The following is a 26,974-nucleotide window of genomic DNA, read 5'->3' on the forward strand; positions in this document are numbered from 1 at the left end:
AGATACTCCTTTTTCATAGCCATGGGATACCTTACAATATGCCACATCAGCAGAATATACATCTTCCACTATGGGATTCTCACTACAGATTTTTCCTGAATTCAACCTTCCAGTGTGTGTGTGTGTGTGTGTGTGTGTGTGTGTGTGTGTGTGTGTGTGTGTATGTGTGTGTGTGTTGGGGTGGTCTGACTGCCGGCTTTGACTCAGTCTCTTGGGGTCTGTAAAGATCAAGCATGCCCATCAGAATCATGGTTAAGTCAGTTGGTAAGACTGTGCTAATGAGGTTGAGGGTAAGATTTGATTGCTCTGTAGGGCTGTAAGCTCAGCCAGGTTACAAGGCAGGGGTCGCAAGCTATGGCTGTGGGCTGTATCTATCTCACCACCTGGTTTTGTAGTTACATTGGAACACAACCAGGTGCTTCCTCACATATGTGTTGTCTCTGGCTGCTTTTTGCACAGCAGTGGTAGAGTGGTTGTGACAGAAGCCATATGACTCTTGCAAAGCCTAAAATATTTACTATCTTGCTCTTTACAGAAAAAGTTAGCTAACCCCTGTTGTAAGGCCCTTTATCTCTTATTAGTTAATAATACAGATATTCTTCCATACTAGTTGTAAAAATGTTGTCTGTCACCAGGCCTTAACCTGGTGGGCCACCCTTCTTCTGATTGGTCACCTAGTGAAGACAATGGATGGATCAGTGAAAATTCTATACTCTGTTGACGTTTGTTCAGTTAATACTTTTCATGAGTCTTGAAGATTATACCCTAAAGCAGAGTTATTCCTTATAATATATTGTATGTTATCCACATTACTTGGTTAAGAGTTCGGTTCTGTTCTCTGCAGGCAGCCTGAGGTCAGGGAGAACCCGAGTTCTCCGATCAGGTTGAACCGCATTTCATTTGATGAGTTATTGGAGAATTGGCAGTGATATAAAGGGTTTACAACTCACAGCTCATTTCTGTGAACTTTGCAAGTTGTGCAACTAAACTGTCCCACCATGAAGAGGCTTAGGAAGGCAAAGGAATGTTCCTCTTGGACACACAGACTGTTGCATTGAAATTTCCACTGCCACGGTTTGGTCTCGGACTGGCTTTTTGTACGTCAGTTCTTCTTACCCACAGGCCTCTGGATTTCACCTATTTGAGTTGTCTCCTTTCTGCATTCTTTTCCCCCAGATTGTGGAGCAGTTTTGCAATTTTTCTGAAACAAGTTCACAAATTTTTTATTTTTTAATGATGTGTGTTGCTAAAAAATGTGGAAAATATGGAAGCAGCAAAGATAACAATATGGCTGGGAAGTTATTGCATTAAAAATAATTTTTAAATGGTGATCATAACTTACCCAAATATTTAATCAAAAGTCTTCCATTTTTTGTTTTGTTTTGTTTTACCCCAGAACCATGCCCCCTCCCCCCAATACTTAGAAGACTTCCTGGCATTTAATAGGTGTTCAATAAATGAATGAGTTAAATAGTATTTGTCAGTCCTTTTTTCAATGTCTCCAGGAGCCTGTTAAACAGCCCCGCCAGCCATGTTTGGTTGGAATATTGAGCAAAAAATGTTGACTTTAGCCCAAAGCAGATTTTTACCTATTTCTCATCTATATCATCTTTTCTTTTTAGGGCACAAAGTGTTCATTCATTCATTCATTCATTCGTTTATTCATTTCTGCAACAATTTTTGAGTCCCTAAGATGCCAGTCACAGTGCCAGCTGCCAGAGACATTTAGGCAGGAGGAAAGGTATTCAGACAGAGGGAGCAGCTCTGCAAGAGCAGAGTGATGTGAGGCAAGTGCCTGTGGAAGTCCCTGAAAGTCACCTCCCTGTCTCTTAAACCCACATTCCTATGTCACCACATCCTATCAGGGCTACAGCCTGGCTGTCATTATCTCCATGCACTGCTCTGCATGCCTGCTGCCACCGCCCTGGACCACCATGTGTCTGCAACCTTGTTCACCGGCCATCCTGCCTTCTGCCCTGCCGCTTCTCCAGTGTGTGCTCTCTATACCAACCAGAATGAGGTCCTAAAATATCAAACAGCCCCATCATGAGTTGGAGCTGCTTCATTTCCTGCCATGTCGTACCCCCACTGTGCACTGCAGATGGCAGCAGTGCTGAAAAGCTGATGGTCCGCACACACCCTAGTTTAGCCCATATCTCTGTGCCTCCTCTGCCTTGCTCATTCCACTGATTAGAGGGACATATATCCTCCTTGTCTGTGTGAGAATGTTCCACTTCATTTTCCAAAACCCAGCTTGGAGATCCCTGCTTTACAAAGCTTTCCCTGATTGCCGTTCTCCCTGCCCCCGCCCTCCACCTTGAGTTTGTCACTGCATTTTGGACCTTGCACTTGGCTTTCAATGGCTGTAAATCATACTCACTGAGACCCCGGTGCATGGAGTGTTTGTAGTTGGCAGGCACGGGCACTTTTGCTGTCATCAAGTGATGTGTATACTTATCTAGTGTCATATGTTTTTATTCCCAAACTTGTCTATTCCACTTTGGATTTATATATATGCTGGGTCTATATAAAAGGAGACAAAATGTTTTCTCTAGGTCTAAGTTAGAAAGCCACCAAAGAATGTTAGCATTTTAATAATAATAGGTGTTGAATTAAATGGAGATGAGAATGCTGAAAGGCTGTGGGGGTGGGTTATAAAAACGAAGGGTCTGTGCTCAGCATCTTTGCAAGCATCTTTACTTTCTTTTACCTTCTCAGTCCATGTTAGAGGAAATGACTCTGGAGATAGTGGATGAGGGTTTAGGTAGGAGAGATGCCATCATTGAGCAGATCCACACTCAAAAGAAAAAGGCTTTGGTCTTATGCCAAAGGTTCATTGGTTCATCGTTCAGCAGACACTGATTGAGAACCCTCTGTATTCGGGGCACAGTTATAGGAGACAGGCGTGAGCAAAGGTTGCCGAATGAAGGTACAGTTATCTACTTCAAGTTTATATAGGAAGTTTACATGTAAGCGTATCATTGTGTACTAGGTTGATTAGTGTTGCTCCAAGCTCATGTCCACCTGGAACCTCAGACTATGTCCCTATTTGGAAATAGCATCTTTGCAGATGTATAATAAATAGTTAAGATGAGGACACACTAGATTCATTATGACTGGGGTCTTTATAAGAAGACCATGAGAGACACAGACACATAGAGACACACAGAGGGAAGAAGACCATGTGAAGATGGAGGCAGAGATAGAAGTGATGCAGCTATAAGCCAAGGGACTGCAGGGGTTTCTGTCAGCGTCAGAAGCTAGGAAGAAGCCTGTACAGATTCTCCCTCAGAGCCTCTAGAAAGAACCAGTTCTGCCAACACCTTGATTTCAGACTTCTAGCCTCCAGAACTGTGAGACAATATGTTCCTAGTTTTAAGCTATCCAATTTGTGGTAATCTGTTATGGCAGCTCTAGGAAAGTAATACAGATTGTTTTATGACTGTATACCTTTGGATGAGCTAACAACTGTCCCCCACTCCTGGTGGTACAGGGTAGGAGTGTCTCTACTGTCCACATCTGTTTCTGCTCTTGACACACCTCCTCCTCTATTGGTTTTATTCATAAAACTGTAACTTTTGCATGATTGTCACATCATTTTTAGTGTAATCGGAATTGTGGAAAGTTACCAGAAGGAAAAATAAAGGGCATTTGTGGAAAACAGTAATGTGTTTGTGAACATTGTGGCTTTGGGGTTTGACAGCAGGGGAGGATGGAAATCAGTTCCTGTCAACTTGACTTTGAGCAGCATAGCCATAATAAATTTCCTCAAGTGATGTTTGTTCTCTGGCATTTTTGGATCTCCTTGTATGAAGAAATCTCAGACGTTACCCACAAAACTGCAGAATGTTTGAACTAGAAAGGACACTGTTGTTAGGGAAAGGATACAAAAAAAATGTGTCTGCTATCTGTAAATCACATGTAGTTTAGTTCTCTAATTGCTGAGTGGCCATACTGTACAGTTCTTGGAGGTATGTCTTTTTCTTTTAATTATAGGGAATTATTAAGCAGCATTACTCCCCTACCACCATAAGAGCACAGTGCCTCACTGTAGTAAATCCATCTTCATGGACAATATCAGTTAACATAAATGGAGGGGTACATACCAACTGGAAATTGACAAGACATTTCAAATGACAAATTGTCAATTAGAGAGATTCTTTACCAGTGTGTTCTCGCTACAGGCATGCAAGCAACCACAAGTTCTCCTTCAGAATGGAATTTAACGCTGCTATTTATTTCAGTTTAAAAACCTTATTTAGGATTCTGTTGAGGAATACAGTAGCGTTCTGAAGTTGAACCTGGCATTTAAAGCAGTCTGAGGTGGTAGCTATTCTCTTTTGAGCATGCATACAAACCTAAGTGCTTAACATACTTTATTACACCTTTAGAATAAGAATGCAGACAGGAATTGAATGGGATTGGATTAGATTAGTGTTTGTGTCAAACTATATATATATATATATATATATATATATATATATATATATATATATATATATATATATATATATGTTTTTAAATTTGGGGAACACATAAACTTGTACTTTAGATTATTGTAGTGCTTGAAATGTTATTTCCCATTCTGAAAGTAATCACGTTTTCATGGGCTAGACTGGTGTTAAAGGTGAGGATAGCACACAAGATACATTTTTATTAGTGCTGCTAATACAATTATATCAATACATTCAGTGGTGAATATCCCCCATGCTTTCTCTGTAAATGTCGGCTATTGAAGATACTAGAACATCTATAGCTCTTCTAGGGGAATTTCAACAATTGCTTGTAATAAAGCTGGTACTTGAGTCTTTTTTAGTTTGTGATAGTGAACTACTAACTGATCCTTTTTTTTTTTTTTTGCTCACAGAAGGGTGCAAATTGAGCTTTCTTCTGAGGGAAGCAGCAAGAAATCCTACTTATTTTTTGTAGGCTAGGCAAGATTCAGGCAGATAATTGCTCTCCCATCATGTTGGCAATTTGAGTTGCCCATGTGCTTTTGAAAACATTATGAAATGAGAACTCTTCTACATTGCTAGTGGGAGTATAAATTGGTACAACCCTTCTGGAAGGCAATTTAGTCCAACATTTCAAGCAAGAATTTTTAAGAAGTTTGTATTCTATGATAGGATGCATTCCTAGGAATTGGATGACCTTAAGGAAATCAAATTTAGTCATAAGCATGTTCAACTGTTATCAATAATAGTGAAAAATTGGAAGCATCCTAAATGGCTCAAAAGAGGTAAATGATTAAATGATGGTACTAAAATGCATGCATTGAAAATGATGTCTTCAAAGAATGTTTAATGACACTGGAAAATGCTTACAAGATAATGGAAAATAAAACCACAAAACAAATACATGTAATAAGATGCCATTTTTATGAATGTGGACATGCGTAGAAAAAAGAGGGGAAGGAAATAATCAAAATACTAAAACAGTGGTTCTATGGGAGGGGTGCTTTATTGGTGATTTTAATAACTGTTTTATTCTTTTATATGATTATAATGAGAAATCCTAAATGTCATTTAAATATATTATGCATGCATATTATGGTGCACTGCCGCCTACCGGAGCAGAACAATAGCTGTTTGTGTTTCCTGTTACCTTATTGTGTTTCTTGTTATCCAAAATAGAAATAACTTGCCTGAACTCCTTGCTAGTGGTGGAGAGATCATTTGCCCTGTTTTTCAACGAGAAATGTTTTCCTCTGTCAAGACATCCTGATCACTCCATCTAACCGCTCCAGTATATGCAAATAACCGAGTTCTATAAGGTGCAAAAAAGAAGATATTTGCAAAGAGATTTCAAGATTTGCTTATTTCATCGCTCTTGTTTCTCGTCAGACTGCTGTCAGCTTTTCAATAATTAACACAGTCACTTCGAATTTAATTCCGAAGACTTGAGTATAAGTTATACAAAGTGTATTTGGTGGGCTCCTGTTAAAATGAAGAACAGGTGGTTTTGTTGTTGAGTGCCAAAGTAGAGAGATGAAATCTTTGAAAAGATGAGTGGAAAAAGTAAGAGCCCATTCTGCTCTGATTGACCACTGGATGGTTCTGTACAGAAACCATGAACTCTAAACTGAGTCCAGAGGAGTTTCCGATGCCTTCCGGTGCAGACCTAGGAAGCCTGATGGAGCTGGGTACCTTCTTTGCTGGGACTCCTGGAGTCCATTGTTTTCTTCCCCAAGGTTGGCACAGTTGATGGGAATGTGGGAGTATTCCACTAAAGCTGTAATATCATCACCCACCTCTTCAGTAATCCAGGAATCAGGGGGCACAGGTGGGGCACAGGCAGCAGGGAGATGAGGAGGTACTGCCAAGCCTCCTGTGTCCCTCAGCTGCTGAGTCCAAGCTATGGGTTGCACAATTCACATTGTATCTTAGCATCTCTAGTTGTTGTGCAAGATGGTGGTCCCGGCCCGGGTTGCAGCTGATTGGAAGTTCATTGTACTTGTTTGTATTCTCCCACCCTGCTAACCTTGCTTGCCTGACTCCTTGCTTTCCTAGTTTGTAAGTATTACATGTGCATTTGTATTGTAAACAAAGAAATAATACAAATATAAAGGATAACTTTTTGGATCTAAAGTGACCTACTAGGGACAGTAAGATCCTTTGACTGTCAGATCTGCCTTGATGCTGGCCAGCTAGCTGTGTGACTGGGGGTGGCTCTTTTGATGACTGCATTATCTCATTGTTCCATCCTAGCTTTACCAGGACAGAGAACTTACCCACTTTGGGTCCAAAGATTAAAGTAAAACAGGTTTTGTTGGAATACTACTCAAAACTGAGTTTCGTTTAATGTTGTAAAACAGGTTATTTTTTGTTGAGAGTCGATATGGGAAATGGAAATGTATGAATGGATACCACTTCTGGTAAATTGTCCAAAGTCTGTATCAGAAGGCATTGATTGATTGATTGTGTGGTGGGAGCAGGAGGGTTGGGGATGGCATTGCTGTCTTTCTTGTTACTCTAAACACACCTCCAACTGCCTGTTTCCTCTTCTTTATTTCCTCCTATATTTTATTATTCAAATTTGACTAATAATTTTAGGTTCAGGAAGATAAAAGGTTTGCTTTGGCTTTTTTTTTTATCATGAAAAAAATTCACAGGACAAAAAGAAGTAGCCCTACCTGAACCCTGCTGGATTCACCTTGATTTCAGATTGGTCAGCTGGTCCCCATGGATTCAAGTGCAGGGCTCACGACTGACCGGTGCGTACAGATTCCAGGACAGGGCATACTTCTCAGGGTGGAAACTGAGTGCAGCTCAGGTTCCAGGGCTTCACTGTCCTGAGGAAGGTCTTTGGCTTGCTTCAAGGAGCCTCTTTGAGTCCTTCCTGTGCTTGTAGTGTGTGCTTGTGTATGCTAGGTTTGCCTTTTTGCAAAAAGAAAGCATGAGTTCCAACCACAAACCAACAAATTATTGTCTTAGATTATTATGTTTTGATTGCAGTGCAACATGGATTTATATTTATCTTTAGTCGGTAACTACAGATTTGACTCTTGAATCTCAGTAAATTGTGTAATCTCAGTTTGGTATTTGATCCACTCATATGTTTAAATAAATTGATCAATGAAAATGTGTTCAAAAGGACTTTGAGCAAAAGTATAGATCGTTCTTCCGTGAAAAAGTAAGAATTTAGAAGTCTGACTTCATTCCTTTTAGTGAACAGGTTCTAGTTCTGGTTTGTGGATTTTAGATCTGCTTTTTCACAAGTTATCAGTATATTATGCTTGATAAACCCATGATGTTATATGTAAGTTGTTTCTTATTGAAGTTGCTAGAAACTTTTTAAGATGTTTAGAACAGAAGCACTGTATTGTTGAACGTATAGTCTGGATGATGTGTAACAAACAGTATTTGATCCTTAGCTGCTAATATTTTTGTTTCAAAAAAAGGGCCATTCTTTTTTTCTAAAGAATGACAGAAAGGGGGTGACCGCTAACTCAGTTGGTTACAGCATGGTGCTGGTAACACCAAGGTTGCCGGTTCAATCCCTGCATGGGCCACTGTGAGCTGCGCCCTCCCTAAAAGAGTCAACTATGCCATTGTAGCATGAAAGCAATGTGTAACCAATGACCATGGCTGTTCCCCAATAAAAAAAATTTTTTTTTAATTACAAAAATACGGTTTTTACATAGACCCAATGGTGCAGATTTCATATTGAATAATTGTTATTTATGGATGTTGATCTAGATATTCAGCATTAGTCTGGGTTCTCTAAGAAGCAGATGCCAAGATGGGAACAGAAGTGTAAGAGATTTCTTGGGTGAAATCCCTGTGAGGGAAAACTGGGAGACAACTGGATGAGGGTGAGAGAGCCATCAGATTGAAATGCACGTAAGATCCCTGAGAGAAGAGAGGGACGGAATTAAGAGAGGTCTTGGACTGCAGTGCAGTTCTGAGAAAGTTTTGTCAAGTTCAATGAGATATCCTTGAGCTACAATTCTCCGAGCACAGGAGTACCGTGCCTAGTAGGGAGGGACCTGCTGCGGCCCCCTGCTCTGCTCAGTGTTTGGCTGGGAGCAGCCCCAGAGAGGCCTGGGCTCAGCAAACACGGTGGCAGAAGCAGAGGGCGCCGCTGGAGCCAGTCAGTTCTGCTCCCCCAGCAGCCCATCTGAGAGGCGCGTTCTCACGGCCACCACCACATAGGTGATTATCAGCTTACCCAATGCTTCGCTGAACATGTGCCTAATTATAGAGTACATTAAACCCAACCCAAGATAGAGGAAAACAAATGCTATATTTCTATAGAGACACAAGGGTAGGCTACTTCCATGACAAATTTTATGTCTTTGTTGATATATTTTTTAGGCCCTTTAAAAATGAAGTTGTGAATTCAACCGAACTTAGGAACTTCCTTGGTTTGCCAATTGCACAGTCACCACAGAATGTGTCTCAAATTTAAAAAGCTTTGTACTTGGGATTTGTGTAAGGAAGACAGGGAGCTTAGGTCCTATAACTGATTCCTAAGACTTTCAGTCTCTCGGTGGGGGGTGGGGGGGGGAAGGCAAAAAGGCTTTGGAAAGAAAACTACTCTACTTTGAAAGTCATACTTGAAACTACCTTGAATGTGATGCTTAGAGTGTGTCTCTTTCAAAAAAAGGAGCTCATGACATCTGTTATGCATTGTGGGTCAGAGGTCTTGTTGATTATCAAGGAGGTGAGCTGCAAAGTGATATCATCCAATTTGGTCTGGTATTGGGTTGTCGGAAAAGTCATGACGCATTTTTGCAATGAAAACCAGAAAAAATACGTCATGACTTTTCTGACAGCCCAATAGAAAGCTTCCATGGAGCCCCCATTTCCGGGACCCAAACATCAGTGTTGTGGAAGAGGAGTTATTTTTTTCAATATAAGAGAGCGTAGTCACATCAGTGTTAGCTATGGTCACATCTTGCTGCCCTAGAGTGATCAGCCCCCATGACTCCCTTGTTTGCCACACCTACGAGTCCTCTCCATCCAGTCCTGGCAGAGCACAGATGCCCTCCTTTCTGCAATCACACTCACTTCCCTTTCTCTCAGACACAACATTCGGAATCTTGTTTCAAGCAAATGGCCATGGCCACTGGGGCTTTTGTAAATAAGGTATAAAATTCGGTATAGGTGTTCAGATTTCAAAGGGTGTTTGTTGGTACTTTCTTTGAAATACTTTATCTTGTTAGCTTATGTTGATATTTTAAGAACACATGCTTATTATTTTAAAGAGATGAGAAATGGGAATTCCAATGAGAGAAACTAAAGAGGAAAATGGACTCACAGAGAAGTGGCTAAGTGCAGCTGACACACATCAGACTTGGCCTAAAGGTGGCTTGTGTCGGATCCTATCCTCTCACACACCTGGGCCTGGCCTGAGCTCAGGTACAGAGGCTGTGTGGCATCCTGGGGACACCTCCATAGGATATTGATCAAAGAGTCAGCATTCTCTGTAAATGAGCCTTCAGTCCATAAAAGTCAGAGATGGCAAAATCAGGGAGAAGCCATAAGAATGGAGATCAGAAAACCAGGATGGACTAAGAAGGCCTGGAGGAAAGTGTGGTTGTTAGAGCAGTGGGATTTTATCTTGTCTGCTTGAGTAAGAATAGAGCTAGGAAACTAGGGTAACACAATTAAAAAAAAACAAAACAGGTGCATTTTAAAAATGTCAGCTTTATTGAGATACATAATTCACATACCATACAGTCCACTCCTTTACAATTCAATGGTTTTTAGCATATTCACAGAGTAAATTTACAGACTACAGCCATTCACCACAATTAATTTTACATTTTCACCACCCTCGAAAGAAACCAGTATGCATTAGCTATCACTCCTGATTTCTTCCCAATTCTCCCTGCCTTAGGTAACCAGCTGTCTACTTAATTTCTCTGTGGATTTGCCTGTTCTACACATTTCATATAAATGGAATCATACAATATGTGGCCTTTTGTGTCTGGCTTCTTTTACTTAGCATGTTTTCAAGGTCCATTTATGTTGTAGCATGTGTCAGTACTTCCTTATTTTTATTGTTGAATAATATACCACATTTATTCATCTATTCATCAGTTAATGGACATTGGGTTATTTCCTTTTGGATTATTATGAATAATGTTGCTCTGAACACATGTGTACAAATTTTTGTGTAGACAAATTTTTATTTCTCATGGAGATATACCTAGGAGTGGAAATGCTTAGTCATACAGTAACTGCTTAACCTTTTGAGAAACCACCAGACTATTTTATTTCTAAAGCAGCTATGCCACTTAATGTTCCCACCAGTAATATATGAGGGTCCCAGTTCTCCACCTCCTGGCCAATACTTATCTGTCTTTTTGATTCTAGTTATCCTATTGCCTGAGAACTAGTATCCCATTGTGGTTTTGATTTGCACTTGCCTGATGATTGATTACTGTTGAGCATTTTTTCATGTGCTTATTCACCGTTTGTATATCTTTTTTAGAAAAATGTCCATTCAAATCATTTGGCCGTTTTTAAATTGGGTTATTTGTCTTTTTATTATTGAGTGGTAAGAATTCTTTGTATATTGCAGTACAAGTCTCTGACACATACATGATTTGCACATATTTTCATGCATTCTGTGAAATGCCTTTTCCCTTTCTTGATGATGTGTGTCCTTTGAAATACAAAAATTTTAGATTCTAATGATACCTATTTAATCTGTTTTTCTTTTGTTACTTGTGCTTCTGGTGTTATATCAGTGAAGCCACTACCAAATTTAAGGCCATGAAGATTCATGCCTGTGTTTCCTTTGAAGGGTTTTATAGTTTTAGCTCTTAGATGTAGGTCTTTTATCCGTTTTAATTACTTTTTGTATTTTTATGTGGATATTTCATTGTGCCATCGTCATTTGTTGAAAAGACTACTCTTGCCGTCATTGAATTATCTTGACACACTTATTGACACTTCCTAGGCAAGTTTTTATTTGATGGCTTTTCTCAAATGGAGATTGGTGTTATTTTTTTGTCACTCAATGGTTTATTTACAGGCGGCTGCATTTTACAAATGTATGTTGTACTATATGTGCATGGAAAAATCGCCTTTCATAGAACAAAGCATATTAGGACCAAAATATGTATCTCATCCAGGTGGAACCAGGGCACTGGATTGGGTATCCCACACCAGCACTGCTCTCACTTTAATGTGTGTTCAGATGCCCTGGAGATCTTGTTAAAATGCAGATTCTTATTTATTTTCCGGTTCTGGAATGGAGTGTGAGGTTCTGCATTTCCAACAGGCTCCAGGCCACGCAGAGGGTGCCGGTTCTGGAACCTATGCTTTGAGTAACAGCTCGAGAGGAACTTCCTGGTGTGACCTTGCTGTTCAGCGTTATTATATCTACTTACTTAAAGTGACTTAAAAGGGAAATAAAAATTATTTATTTTGAATTCAGTGTTTTTATATTTTATTTAATAATCTTTAAGATGAAGAACCATCATGCAGAGAAATAGAATAAAAAGTTTCTCCCAGTGGCACTTCTACCCATCTTCATTATTTTGTATCTTCCTTTTAGGCCTCTGATGATTGTCACTCAGAAGATCACAACCTTGGCATTCCAAGTTCATGACGGTAAGAAAAGCGACCCTTCTTTTAGTTCTAAGAGTGAACCTGACATTGTTTTATTCTCTATACACAGTGTCTGGTTTAGACAAGTGCTGGCAGACCTTGCTAGAGCTTGTCAAAAATTTGCAGGCCTCTTTAATAATAGCTTTTTACTTGCCCAGCCATTATTTACCATTGCCCTCCTGAATCTGTAGCCTAAATTTGCTGAAATATTTGCATTGAGAACAATGGGTTTTCTGTTTACTTTTGCAATGTTTTAAATTTAAGTTAACTTCTGGTGCTCTCTGATCCATCATTTCCAAACCTGTTAAGAAAAAATGGCATCCTGTTTCTTTGGTTTCATCTTGAAGGATCTCATGCGGTGATAAAAGATTAAACAGCATTGGCTGCTTCACCATTTTTTTATCTAGGTTTCTTTTTTCGGTTTGGAAAATTATCTAATGAGATTAGCCTGACCCTATAAAAAGCTGGGAGAAGAAAGACTCTTCTGTTGGTATAAAAACTGAATAATTTTTTTACCCAGGCCCTTCCTGAAAATGGCCGGTAAGGGTGATTTCCACTGTTAAAACTGGGTTCCAGGGAAGGACAATGACACTTTCAGCTGGGCGGAAGATGGGTTTAAGCCATGCCAGGTGCAATTAGTAAAAGTATATTCTGAGGATTTGGACTTCTTTGGCAAACGCTTTCTGACTGCTGAAACATCTTTATGTGTTGGCATGTTGAGAAGATTTATAATCTCCACTAGTCTTCTTTTTCCTTGAAGCTTGGAAACTGATTTGATTTTGACCCTGTCTATTCCTAGTTTGTTTTTGGTGACTTAGTTATTCTGTAGAGAAATGGGTAATTTGATACCAAGGATAGAGTCTGTCTAAGGTGACCAACTATCCTGGTTTGCCCAGAACCAGACTTCCCCAGGATGTAAGACTTTTAGTGCCCAAATTAGCTAAGTCCTGGACAAGCTGGGTGATTTTTGTCAATTATTTTTGTACCTGAAAATCTACTTGGTAGTATAGTGGTTATAGACTAACATTAGCAACATAAATCAATAGCTAACATCAATTTAATTTCTGGGATTGCCGGAGATGTGCTACTTGGAGAGACCTTAGAAAAGAGTGAGTGTGATTTTTTTTTTTAACACTGCTTCTTGGGTTGCTTGTTTTACATAGACTTTTTGCCTAAATTTACTTTTGTAAACATTCTCAGTTTCCCCTACTTTCTGGAACATCCCTGACATGCAGCAAAATGTTTATTAGCCGTTGTCTTGTTTTCTTGTGTGTGGGAGGAAGAAGTAAATTCCGGAACCACTCTGCCTTCTCCTAGGCATATTTTTGAGTTGCCTTTATGATTGGTGACCAAATCTGTCTTAGCTGAATATACAGTTTTGAAATTGACATCTAATGCTTATGAGATGGCTCTTCAGTTCCTTTGACACTAAGTTAACATACATTTTATGGGAAGCACGAATGTGATTTGGTTGGGAGTTTTTTTGGCATGGATGAGCTATAAAAGAAGAAAAATCTGATGGTTCTTTTGTGTTTTCCCTGCATTCAGGGTTACGTTTCCTGTGTTTTGGAAGAGGAAAGTCCCTATTCCTTTCCCCATTCCATTCCCCACCCATGCTCAGCTTGTACCAGGTGCCTGTACCCAGCTATAAGAGAGGCCTTTCTGGTACAGGCTGCAAAGGCAGGCTTGTTTCTCTCATATGTTTTTCTCAACAAAAACAGAGTGTAGTAAGGAGTGTAGATGTGGAGAGTCCTCTGGGATCCATGTCATACTGTGCGAATTAAATCGGGGTAACCCTTGAATTCTCCCCTCTCCATAAGAACCTATAGAGACTTTCTCACACATGCACTTAGGAGTAGCCCTTTGATCGAAGGCATTTTTTAAAAATGGATGTGGGGACCCTTTATGATTTATGAAACAAAAATCAATCACCTTTTTCAAAGGAGTTTTATAAGTCTCTTTTAGAATTAGTTATCTACTTCAAACATCTTATTTCTAAATTTTTTTCTTTTTGATAGGATTAGGTCGAAGAGCTGAAGACCTCTCTGCTGAGCAACACCGACTTGCTATAAAGTAAGTTAATATATTCTTGAGCCCCTTGTATATCAGTATCTAGAGATCTTCCTTATTTTTCCAATATCTGCATATGATCTCTATTAAATGGATGTAATACCATTTATTTAATGAATCTGCTATTGATGGACACTTGGATTGTCTACCAGTCGTTGGCTTTTGCAAATGGTAAATGATGACTAACTTTATCCATCGGTCATTTTAAATGGGTTTGGGTATAGCTGTAGGATAGATTCACAGAAGTGGGATTGCTGGGCCAAAGAGTAAATGGAGCTACAATTTGTTAGTTTTGCAGGATTCTCCTTCACTGGGGTTGTTATGTCTATCCCATGATTATTTTTATTGGGCATGTGTCTTGAGGTCCTCAAGAAAAAGTTAATTATCGATGCACATCAGTATGATTAGATGCTAGCGTGAAAAATGATAGGAAGTAGAGCTGGCCATGTAACTATGGGCTGGGACTAGGAGGAAGGAGGAAGGCTAAAGGTTGAAGGTGGACTTTGGCCCGTGTTGACCTGTCGTAGAAAGAGGGGTGGGTGTTGGAGAGGAAGGGAGGCGATGCAAAGTAGGACAATAACGTGGGAGTGGGACTGGCATGTGGGGTAGCATATTGGGGATGGTGCTGCAGCCATGGCGGAGGGTTCCTACCAGAGAGTAGTAGGAGATAACTGGGAGAAGAGAGAGTCCCAGGAGGTAGGTGATTGAGTGCTTCGTTCCTTTGTTAAAAAACTGGGACTTGGAAGCAATGGAGAACCATTGGAAGAGTCTAATGAATCAAGTTCTTTGCTAAGCCTTATGGGAATGTAAATGCTGCAAGGCATAATTCCAACGACTGGTCACCAATGGCATTTTAGGAATCCTTTCCCCACAGTTCTATCCTGCTAAAAGAACGTGCCCCTTAAAATGCCATTAATCCACTACACAGAACTGGGCTCTACAGATTTTTTTCCCCGGCCACTATCCTTGTCTGTTGTTCAGGACCTCGTGCCTGGATGCCAAAGCAGACAAGAGACTGCTTGCAGTGGTAGTTTTGTGTGGCCTCTTCAAGTGGAAACTGGTTCCACCCATGATTTGCTTTCTATTTATTTTGGCAGTCGGGAGGGAGTTTTCCCATGTCAAAGCATCTCGATCAACTAACGGTAGGCCAGGTTCCCACCCTGCCTGATGTTTATTACCTTCATTTTCTCCTGTAGACAGACAGCTAAGGTTGATTTCCCAGCCTCAGAGTTCCCTTTTGCCCTTATACCCCGCTCTCCGTGTTTATAGCAGTGACCGGCCAGCAGAGGGCGCCACGGAGTGCTGAACCTTTTCTGGGACACTCACCTGGTTAAATTTTCAACAAGATTTCTCTGGCGGGTTTTTAGGGAAACAGAACAAGGAAACATCATGTCATAATTAATAAACTGTAAAGATAACACCTGTGTTTATGATTTGCTTATTTGCAAATGTGATAGAAAAATGAAAGACTGAAGACTTTCCAACTTTTATTTTCACAGAGTAAAACCCTCTTTTTTGGAATACTTAAGCTATCTTCTCAACTTCATGAGTGTCATAGCTGGCCCCTGTAACAATTTCAAGGACTATATAGCCTTCATTGAGGGGAGACATATACATATGAAGTTGCTGGAAGTGAACTGGAAGCAAAAAGGTTTCCACAGCCTGCCAGAACCTTCTCCCACTGTAAGTTTTTAGTGCCAAGTACTTATCCTGAGGCTCAGAAAATAGAGCTTTGCTGCCAGGGCTGACTCTCACTAATTGTCCTAATTAAAAAGCCAAACAGTTTACTGGGAAGTTTGGCCAATAACTTTTTCCTCCATTTGTTTAAAATACCAGTATTGGTGTTTATTTGCAGCAGTTGTCTATGTTGGAGCCACAGATGTTGATTTCACAGAGGAGCTCATTGGCTGGGAAGATTAAAGCAGTCGATCCGTTAGTCAATGAGCCAATATTTAGTCCCTACAATGTGCTTGGCACTGTACTAGTTAACACATTTACATTTATGAGTGTTTTGTCTTTATGAATAGAAATTCACATACAGCCAAAGGATATGTCATAAAAGGTGGAGGGTGAGGAAGTGGGGACCAGAATAAATGTGCTCTGTTGCAGAGCCCTCCTGTTGCAGAGAAAGCAGTTTACACTGGCATGACCAAAGCCTGGCTTTTCTGACTTTGAGAGAGTTTAGTATGTTTTTGTTTTTTGAAGTAGTTTAATTGTAACCTGAATTTTATTAATCTCCAATTAGTCTACAGTAGAATAACTCATTGAACTTTACAAATATGCTAAATTTATTCAGGTTAAATGTCATATATTTAAGGGAAATTTGTCATTGAGGGAATGGGGAAAATTGTATAAGGGAGAAAATGAGGATAATTGAAATATTTCATAACTGCTAGTGAAAGTCTAGGCAAAATTAAATAATTGAAAATTTGAGTGATTTATTAAGCATGAATTTTCAGATGGTTTTGATACAGTTGGCTCCTCAGCACTTACGGTTAGTCAAATGTCTCTGCTCCAGCTGCAGTATTGAAACAATCTAGGAGTAACGTCACCATGGCTGTGAGACATCAAAGTAACCACAGGTGTTTCTAGGCCATGTCTGTCACAGCAGTGCTTTTGTGTTTCACATGCCTTTATTTAGAAAATAATAATTATCAGAGACTCTTTCACATCACTCCCCGAGGAGACTTGCATTTTTGTGCACAGGGAAGTTGAAGGGATGAGGCTGCATTTTGACTAAAGACACATTGTTGGGAGGGGACTGGCACCCACCAGCTGGTGCCCCCTCGGTAGCTAAGTGTGGTGAGCATTTAACTGGGAAACAGGCACTGTTCTCAGTACCTTGTAAATATTTATTCACTTAAGCTCCAAGCCACTCTCTGAGGGAGGTACAAGTGCTATCCCTAGATTACAGATAAAAGTTGTTTGTTTTTATAAAGTTGGGAGCTATGATTATGCCAATGTTAAATGACATTCCCTGGAATGTCAGGGAAACTGAGCAAAATCACTCCATCTGGAGGAATTTAACATGTCAGCGCATCTTCACCCCAGAGCAGACTACATTTATCCATCCTGGAAGGTTTCTAAAGTTTTCCACTGCCTGCCGTGCCTTGGTGTAGACATTTAATCACACATGCAGAATCCTTCCTAACTCAGCCTCTATCCACCTTGCTGGCGATCCAAACCCATTTCCTTGGCTCTGCTGGCTACAGAAATGGAAGGCAAATTGTTGCTTCTTTCTGATGGAAGTTGCCACCTTATAATAGTCTCTGTTTCTTTTATGTTTTGGGTAATAAAACCATCTATCCTTTTTTGGGAGAATTTGCTGGTAAAAGTTTTCTTCCATTTGAGATAACATTCAGGCCTCAAGTGTCAGAGGTACATTCTGAATCTAAATATAGCACATGTCCATGATGGTACTTGTGTCATGCCTGTTGCCACTCCGGGGGGAACATTGCCAAAGCAGCTACCGGAATAGCTTTGTTTCTACATGTGCCCTTGTCCAAGCTGTCTTCTGCGGGGAGTCTTCTGAATGGTTAACCTGATTTCCTCCCCCTATTTTCAGGGAGCTGTGATACACAAGTTGTGCATGACCTTGGTGTCTCTCCTTTTGTTTTTGACGCTCACGAAGACCTTCCCTGTCACCTGCCTGATTGACGACTGGTTTGTTCATAAAGCAAACTTTCTGACTCGACTTTGCTACTTATACGTTGTCATGCAAGCCTCAAAGCCCAAGTATTACTTTGCCTGGACGTTAGGTAAGTTTGATGGTGTGGCCCTAAATGAATGAGGAAAAAAATGACACTCCTTGGATGGCGTAGCCAGAACAACACTTTGGATCACTTAACCAAAAAAATCCAGTACATAATGGAAAGCAGTTGAGCCAGTGTCATTTTTTTAACTTCCCAGTGTAGCATTCCTCTTTCCCGCCATCCATAAACTCAAGTGTATGTGATAAGGAGAAAAGCTGTTGTTTAAACCCAGTGTTATTAACAGATGTCAAATCTTGGCGCTCTTTCCAACAATCAAATGGCTGTTTAGTGCCATGGAAAGTTAGGGAAAAATTCCAGAATGATCTGGCTTTCTTGTAGAAATATATGATACATACAATATCATAATATATGATATTATAATATATATATGGGTTGTACATAATCTATGATACACATTCATTTTACCAACACGTGCTAATGTAGGTTATACTTTTTAAGAAATTGTCGGTTAAGCTTTATGCCTTAAAAAGAAGCTGACTTCAAGTGATTTTTTTTTTAAGGTAGAAAGTTTAACTTAATTTGGTTTTATCACACTGTTTTTCCCCCTCTGAGATAACTTAATCAATATTAAGTTTTATCTTCCTTTTCAAACAATATTAGATTGGAAAAGTTTAAAGCTTTGCTAAAGAGAGCAATAAACACTTCTACTTATCAAGAATGGTAAAGGATTTTGATAAGGCATGGCAGCTGTATGTATTTCACATTTGGAATCCTTCCAGGAATGGGAGTTTAACATCTTAACTGAAAGTGACCTTGGGGCTTGATGTCAGAGAGCAGTGACGGGTTACGAGGTTTTATCGATTATTAAACTCAGATCCTAGTGCTTGGCCCATATTCCATGGGTGAGGGCATGGCACTTAATGAGTTCCGCTTTTCTCACTTCATGATCCAAGGTTTTAGCCCCAAATTAAAGTTTGTAGCTACGAAATTATTTTCTCATTATTTTTTATTGTGGTAAAATAAACATAACATAAAATTTAACCATCTAGGGCCGGCTGAGTGGCGCGATGATTAAGAACTGGCTTGGGACGCCAGAGGGTCCTGGTTCGGATCCCACATATGAGGGCCAGTGACACTGCCCTCCACAGCTAAGATGCTGAACAACAGCTAAACCTGGAGCTGGGCTGCCGTGAGTCGCCGGAGACGGCGTAGGCTGGAGCCCCTGTGGCAGTGGGTTGCCATGGGCTACCGTGTGTAGCCAGCAGCCAGCTTGCGACTCACCGCAGCCCAGCTCCAGGTCCAGCTGCCGTTCACCATCTGAGCTGTAGAGGGCAGTGTCACTGGCCCAAGTGGGATCTGAACCAGGGCCCTGCTGCTCAGAGCTGGCGTCCCAAGCCAACTCTTAACCAACGCGCTACTTGGCCAGCCCCCAAATGATTTTTAAGGGTCGAAATGTTCAGGGATAAGTTCAGTCCAATGCAGTATTTATGTAACACTTGGTCTGAGACACCTGACTTAGAGCTTTTCTAAAATTTGCAGTGTGGTAAACTTTGTTTCTGGACACATTCAGTTTAATTCAAGGAGTTTTTGTTGAGAACCACGTTCTGTGCTGCGAGGAATTCAGTTAGGACATCTTCCCCACCCTGAAGGTGGTTACGCTCTGTGTGTGCACAGCGAGCAGGCAGTGTGTATCAAGAGCTGTCCCAATGGTAGGAACACAGAGGAGGTGACAAATACCGACTGGTCATTGGGGAAGCCTGCAAAAGTCTCCTTATTGCGTATTCCTTTTTCTGCAGTTGCTTTATTAATTTCCTTAGTATGTAGGCATTATAGCTACTATAGCTGGAACACTGCTTGGAACACCAGGCATATTTTTCTATGTGAAATAGTTTTCACTTTTTGCTAACCTGAGTGTGTGTGTGCGTGTGTGCGCGCGCGCGCGTGTGTGTGTGTGTGAAGAGAGAGAGAGAGAGAGAGAGAGAGAGAGAGAGAGAGAGAGAGAGAAAGGAATTGAGAGAGAATTGCTCACTTTCCTTACTACCTTCTACTTGTTCACTTAGCCTCCATTCCTCTTCCCCTCTCCCTACCCTTCCGCTCCCACATTCTGTAACCCAGGGCTTATGGGCTGGCTCTAGACTAAATCAGCTCCTGATTTAAGGAGGAAAGAAAGGCCATTTCATGGCCTCATAGGGAAAGTCTAACACAAAATGGATTGTGCTGGTGGGGATTTGGGTGGGGAGGGGGTCACAGGGGGTGTCTGGCATTTTTCTGCTCTTTCGGGAATACTTTGGCTATTTGGAATATAAAAGTAACCATTTCTATGGATAGCTTTCTCTGTGGACTTGAGTCTTTTGCTTTTCTTTTCTCCCCCGCCTTTATCTTTTTTTTGGTAGCTTCGGTAGAAACACTTCATTAATTTGTATGGCCCCAATTTGAGGTTTCCTAAAGTTTAGATTGCATGGGCTGATCTGAAATTAACCTGTGTATTATTTATGAATAAAGAAGCAGTGAATAGTATAACAGGGAATGTTTAAACTACTTAACCGAATAATTGTTTTATTCAGCTCCTTAAAACACCATTTACATATAATTGATGTAGTAATTATACATGATTATAAATTTAATCCTTGAAGCTGCCCTCTTGATGACTCTCAGCTGAGCTGCACTGTTAGCCTAGTTCTAGTTACTGTTTGGGTTGAAATAATACAGCTATTTTATTTGGACTTAGCATACAATTCTGGTTGTTTTTCCCCTACTAATTAGTGAAACAACTTTAGCCGAGGCTGTGTTCTAAAGATCACAAACTCCAAAATATGGGTGTCCGAATTATTTTATCTGTAATAATATGATAGAGCCATGAATAATATAAATAAAGCCAATGTTGGACTGGTTTAATCCTTTCAACATCCCTTTAAAATACTTACCATTATTCTAGCCATTTTATACCCCAAAGAATAGGTTTCTAAGAAGTTAGACAAGTCTCCCAAGGCCATGCATTTACTCTGCTGCCCAGTGGAGATAGGAACCCAGAGATCTGCTTCCCGAGCACCCCCTTCAATGACTACCTTCATGCCTTTGTCAGCAATAAATGAGGAATGCCTGTAGAGTGATTTACAGAATCTTAAAAGATAGTAAGCGCATGTGCACACACGCACACTAGTTATTATTCTGGTTTGTTTTAGATCTGGCCAGGCCAGCCAGCTCTGAGGCTGGAGATGGGAGAAGGGATTCAGGGGCTGTTATGCGGGCCCTAGCATGGTCAGTCCAGCTCTGTTTTTCAGTTGTCACCACAAACCTCAAGGGCCCTTCTTCTAGTTTAGTGTACCTCTGTCATTCACAAATCTGTGCCCACACATGTAAACCTGTTTCTTAACTGGCAACACTCTCACTTTGTTTTTCTTTTTCACTGAGTGTCCATCCATTCAGCTTGGGAGAATGACATAGAAGGACTCAGTACTTTTCATCCTTCCTTCTAAAAGAAACCAGATCATTTTACAGTGAAGCCAACTGAAGATAAGCAACATTAAATCATCAACTATGCCAAAAGTAAAGGAGACAAACATAGAACAGGTTGTTTCTCCTTAGATTAACTCTTCAGAAGTCCACCTTGAGTTGGGCTTGAACTCCTATAAACCCAGAATGAATAGAGCTGCAGGAAAGAAAGAGTTTTCTAAGATCGCCAGATGTAAGACGTTCCTGTGCTGTGATTTAATTAGTTTGACTATCTTTTTTAAAGAAACTATTTTAATAACTTTAAATAAGATAAATAAAAAGAGAAAATTAGCCCCTTAGTCATCATAGTAAAAGTATGTTTATTTTCATCAGGTCTTTATTTGTTTACCAAAACATTTCATTAAGGAGTTGTTTAGAAATGTAATACTGCAGGGGAATATTTTCTTATAGTTCAGTGAAGTCAAATAAAGATGGAAACAGGAGCTTTTAGACTGACTTTATGGATAGGATGGCTTTTGTATTGTGTCTACATATGGCTTCTGTGGCAGCTGGCCCCATATTTGCATCTCTAGCTCTTTCCTTTTTCTTGTATTCCAGACTTTTCTAACTGCATCTTGGCAGCTCCAACTGATAGCCTACTAGCATGTCGTGCTTTATATGTTCAGAATGAGCTCCAATTTCTCTTCTAAAGCTGGTTCTCCTGACTTCAAATGCGATCTTACCAGTTAATGTCCTTCCATCTTTAATGACAGCTCTTGGACCTCTGTGGGGTCCCTTGTTTCTTAGGTTTCTGCTTCTGAGCTTAAGTTCATTTTTACCTTCTTCCCTTTCTCCTCTTATACCAAGTTGCCCACTAAATCCTCCTGTGTATTGCTTTGTTTTGGTTCTTCCTTTCCCTTTTATTCTCATTTTGAATTCTATGAGCATCTAGCACCTTCCTTCTTAGCAGGTGCTCACTAAATGCTAGTGAATGAATAAAAATTGAGGTCACCAAAATGTTTCTCTGACTCACAATAGTACCAGGTCCTTTAAATTTTTTTTGGTTTCTTTTCCAAGGGGACTACTGCCTATGTCTCTATCTTAAAACTAGACACATTGGTATCTTTTAAAGCAGCAATGTGACTTTTGTTCCGTCTCCTAATGTGTTGTTTTAAAAACCATAGCTGATGCAGTGAATAATGCAGCTGGCTTTGGGTTCAGCGGCCTGGATAAGAATGGAAATTTCTGTTGGGATCTGCTTTCTAACCTAAACATCTGGAAAATTGAGGTGAGTCTATTATGCTTCTGAATTAAGCTGCCATAGTGCACAAAGCAAATGGTTTGCTTTGAGCGCACTGTCCAGGGATCCTTTTGCATCAGTGTCCAAGAAAAAGCTGCTGTCAGGGAATGCCGGGTCCAGCAGGCTCCTGGACATTTTGTCTTGGATTTCTCTCTCTCTCTCTTTCTTTCTTTCTTTAGGATACCTACTTTCATAGTTTTAATGGTTCAAGGAATAATAACACATGCATAAATCCAAAAAAGAGCCAGGAAAATCTTTTTATTGTTTACATTCCTGTTCTTTTAACTAGAAGATACAGATGTCATTTTCTCTTTTCACATTCCACTTTCTTCAGTCAAGAACACAGACTGGAAGCTCCTGTGTTTAGATTTCAATATTTTAAGTGTTCTCTGTGGTTCCTTTGAAAACACTGATAATCCATTTCCTCTTAAGAAGAATTGTCCTGGTGCACAGCCTTTAGGCCATTGGAATCAGTGTGATTTTCCTCTTTCACGGGCTTAGTTCTTGGACCATTATTCTGATATGTCCTCATCCTCAGAGGTGGTCTCTTTGGGGCCACACTCTTGGTGTCCTTGGCATTGTCAGCACTCACAGCGAATAGGAATACCAAGCCTCAGAGCCTTTCCTCCTTGCAGCAGGATGGGAGTGAGGGCATGGTTCTCAGCATACAGAAGTGTGGGTTCTCTGGGCAGGTGACTCATGTTGGCTGTTGGTTGGGGTTTCCCACCCACCACGGGGCAGACAGAGTGCCATTGGAGAGTTTGGGCAGAAGGGATGTGCATGTTGATTAGGAAGCCAGGGATGTGGAGAGGGATCACCTGCCACCCAAGTTAGGTGGACCCTAGACCACAAGAGGTCATGGGCGGGGGTACCCTCCATCTTCTTGACGCTGGAGGCTTCCCTTCATCTTCAATGGAGAAGCTCCAGCCTCCAGAACAACCTTTCTCATTTTTGGAAAAGCAATGTAGATCAGCTGCAAGCTTCTCTTTTCTCTGTAGATGATGTCAGAGAGAGTACAGATACGTTATGACTTCCCTCTCTTTTCCCACTAAAACTCTTATGTCCCTCAGAACTCTTGGACCACTGCTGGCTGCCTTGGAGGGCTGTGGTTAAGTGTCTTCACAGGAGCTCCCCATGACCTTTAGCTGCCTAACAGTCCCCTTAGCCGGGCACCACAAGACAGACTCCTTCCACTGGGGGCATGTGGTGAGGGTAACGGGCTAAGTGATTATGTTATGTGTTCATTTTAAAAGAAAACCAGAGGAGAAAGTTTTTATTTTTAATAGAGCTGGTATAGACAGAGCTAAAGAAAGAAAGGAAGTCTAACTTAGTGAAGGTACCTTGCAGCTGTGCTTGTAGCAGTTTATTAGCCATAGAAGACACGGATAAATAAAACTCACTAGGGTTTTGAAATAGAAACTCATAATACACTATTTACCTATGTAATACCCTATCTATCATCCATCTCTCTCTCCTTTTCCCCTTCCCTCCCTCTCTTCCTTCCTTCCAAACACATTACATTAGGCCAGTGTGTAACCTATCTGAGGTTTTCTTACGGTTGAAACAGAAAGAAGAGGCTCTTGCACTTTCCACTTTCATTAGGCTTTCTGCTTTCTACCACCAGGCTTTGATAAGACTTTTTTTTTTTTTTTTTAATGGGGAAACCTGGTTGGTGGCTTATTTTGGAATGTCTCTTCCTCAGTGGTTGATTTACCTGTGTCATTGCCAGTTGGGTGGTATTTGTTTTATTTTCTGTATTGACTCCTTCATGCATAAAGTCTCTTACTATTCCAGATACAATTGGAAGCATTGAAACCTGTGCAGCTGCTTGTAGAATAACATCACCAGACCGACCTAGTTTATAGATAGCCACAGAGTGAAAAGATAATGTCTTTTCTGTATCCATGAAGGCACTAAATTAACAGACTTAAACTTTTCCTGTGGTAATTCCCTTTTTAGAATATGTAGTTTTAAAATTCAGATGACTTAAAAAAAAATTCTGAACGAGAGTAGAAGGAAAACCCACAAAATAGTCCTATAGTTTTCCTATAATTTGAAAATAAATTGAAAAAAATTGAGACTTCGCAGCTGAGCTTTAGTGCAAAGTAAATCTTATAAACACCTGAATTTGACTGCGTACGATGAAACAGCTCATGTACCCTTGACCCAGTAACCACTGCTGAAACGGCACAGCTAATCTGCTGCCAGGGAAATTCTGGGGACGACTTTCCACTACATGAGGTATTTTTAAAACTAATGATAGGTGTTATTTTCTTCTTTCTAGACTGCCACAAGTTTCAAAATGTACTTAGAAAACTGGAATATTCAGACAGCTACTTGGCTAAAGCGGTAAGAAAACCAAAAATGACCTCATTACTCATGGCACTGGGATATGTTTAGATGGGAGTTGTTTGATGAACAGCAATACTCTGCCAGTAGTAATGTCATCTGACACTTTTGTTTTGTTTTAGCATCTATGCCCTGTAAACGAAAAAGTAGAAATAGAGTGATTTGAGAAGGTCACAATGTAGCATATTTATTTTAATGTATCAAACACTTAATCCTGTCATTCCTGTGTACCAGGCACTCATTTAATTGTCATATCAATCCCATGAGATATTGGTGGTTATAATCCCCATTTGTAGATGAGTAAAGTGAGGTACAGAGAGGTTATGTAATTTTCTCAAAGTCACACTGCTAATGAGTAATAGATAAGAGCCCAAACAGATGCTCTTCAGAGCCAGGCTCTTAACGTCTTAGTTGGGCTGCCTCTAACCTAGCAGTGAGTCTGTTGCTAGGATGTCACAGAGGGTCAATGTCAGCACCTAATAGCTGAAGATCTCTGTATTTATCCCTAGCATTAAAAATTTATGGTACCCCAGATGTTTATGCACTTGAATGTATTTTTGTTGATATTTCCCTGTGCTTTTGTTTCCTTACAAATACCAAAATTAAAACATTACTTATTATGGAATTGATAATATGCCATTCCTGAATAATATGCTATCCTTGAAACTCTAACTAGTGAATATTCCTATCATATAAATGCAGGGAGAGTATAAAAATATGAAGCTGTAGATTGTTTTTCATAAGTAGCATTATTTTTTTAGGTGAAAACATTGGGATAAAAGAACAGACAATGTATAATAATTTCCTCAAAGTAAGCTCATGCAGTGTTGTCTGAAAACTGATACGAACATGCAATTTTTGAAAATTTGCCTTAATATTATTGCTACTAATTTTTCAAATAATTTTAGCACAAACCTCTACTTCTGTATATTGAGTAATCCCAATGTAACAAAAGTGCTACAGTCTCTGTTAGGAGTTTGTTCTAAGATGACTGAACATACATGTGTGCATATAAACAATGAAAAACGAAATATAAAAAAATCATTTTAGAAAATGTAGTATTTTATTCATTGAAAAAGATACAGATGGTAAGAAAAAATACATATGCAAGCTACCCCTCATTTCAAAAAGAAGCATGACAAGTGGGGTCCCAGTCTTGTGTTTTTTTCCCCCAAATGCACTCTGTTTTTCCTATGAAGAGGGAGCCATAATCCTTAGTTTTGGTTTAAATCAGTTACTTCTGACAACCCACACAGTGCTGGATCGATGTTAACTGTTTGAATTTCTATTTTATTTTCTATTTGGGTTCTCTCATTTAATAAGCCATGTAATGGCTTCCTTACAGTGCCATTGGCAATTCGTAGACTGGATTTGGGAGAAAACCCTTTATCACTTTGTTTTAATAATCAACCAAGAAGCCAAGATCTCCAGGGTATTTTGCTGACAATTTGTAGATCCACACAATATCACCCTTTAAGACAAATTTGTGGATTGAAATCTGATGGACACAGTAAGAGCTGACGCGTCATATAACTCACACATTGATTTTGTGCTGGCATCGCTGCCAATAGACAAAAATGGTTGCAATGTTAGATGGCATAGGGGCCAGGTTGAAAACATAAATTAATTTTGGCTAAATGAGGATATCTACTTCCAAAGACCCTTATCCTGATTCCAAACTTTTTAGCACCAATAACACTTACTTATCTATAAATAAGTATCCCTGGTAGATTAGGCCATTGGTGGCAGGAGCTCTTGCTGGGTGGAGTGACCACTCGGATTTTTATTAGATATAGGATGATGGGGTGCATATCATAAAGTCCTATGGAGGTTAAAAATTCATACATCTCCCAAAAAGATGGAGCTGTGGATTGCCTATCTGGTAGTGTTTGAGAAAAGCTAGAGTTCAAGCTGCTTGGATTCCACTGCAAGTCCCTGAATAGGGTTAGGCAGGCAGGCCCTCAGGCATGGAGCAAATGATTTCTGCAGGTCGGATGCAAACAGATGCCGGTGTGGCTGGAAGTTTCCTGTGTTTGACCTGTGGC

At 40.1% G+C, this 26,974-nt stretch overlaps 1 protein-coding gene across 1 annotated transcript in view; it reads left to right on the forward strand.

Annotated features, from left to right (window-relative positions):
* The window catches only part of MBOAT1 (membrane bound glycerophospholipid O-acyltransferase 1), a 102,352-nt gene that overhangs the window by 61,727 nt on the left and 13,651 nt on the right, over nucleotides 1-26,974 (forward strand). The window contains 7 exon segments of the mRNA XM_019640483.1: nucleotides 3-116; nucleotides 12,013-12,068; nucleotides 14,084-14,138; nucleotides 15,635-15,818; nucleotides 17,701-17,893; nucleotides 22,465-22,568; nucleotides 24,865-24,929. Coding sequence (XP_019496028.1) covers nucleotides 3-116; nucleotides 12,013-12,068; nucleotides 14,084-14,138; nucleotides 15,635-15,818; nucleotides 17,701-17,893; nucleotides 22,465-22,568; nucleotides 24,865-24,929 — 771 coding nt within the window.

The sequence above is a fragment of the Hipposideros armiger genome, unplaced genomic scaffold, assembly GCF_001890085.2.
Source record: "Hipposideros armiger isolate ML-2016 unplaced genomic scaffold, ASM189008v1 scaffold_50, whole genome shotgun sequence".
Lineage (NCBI taxonomy): Eukaryota > Metazoa > Chordata > Mammalia > Chiroptera > Hipposideridae > Hipposideros > Hipposideros armiger.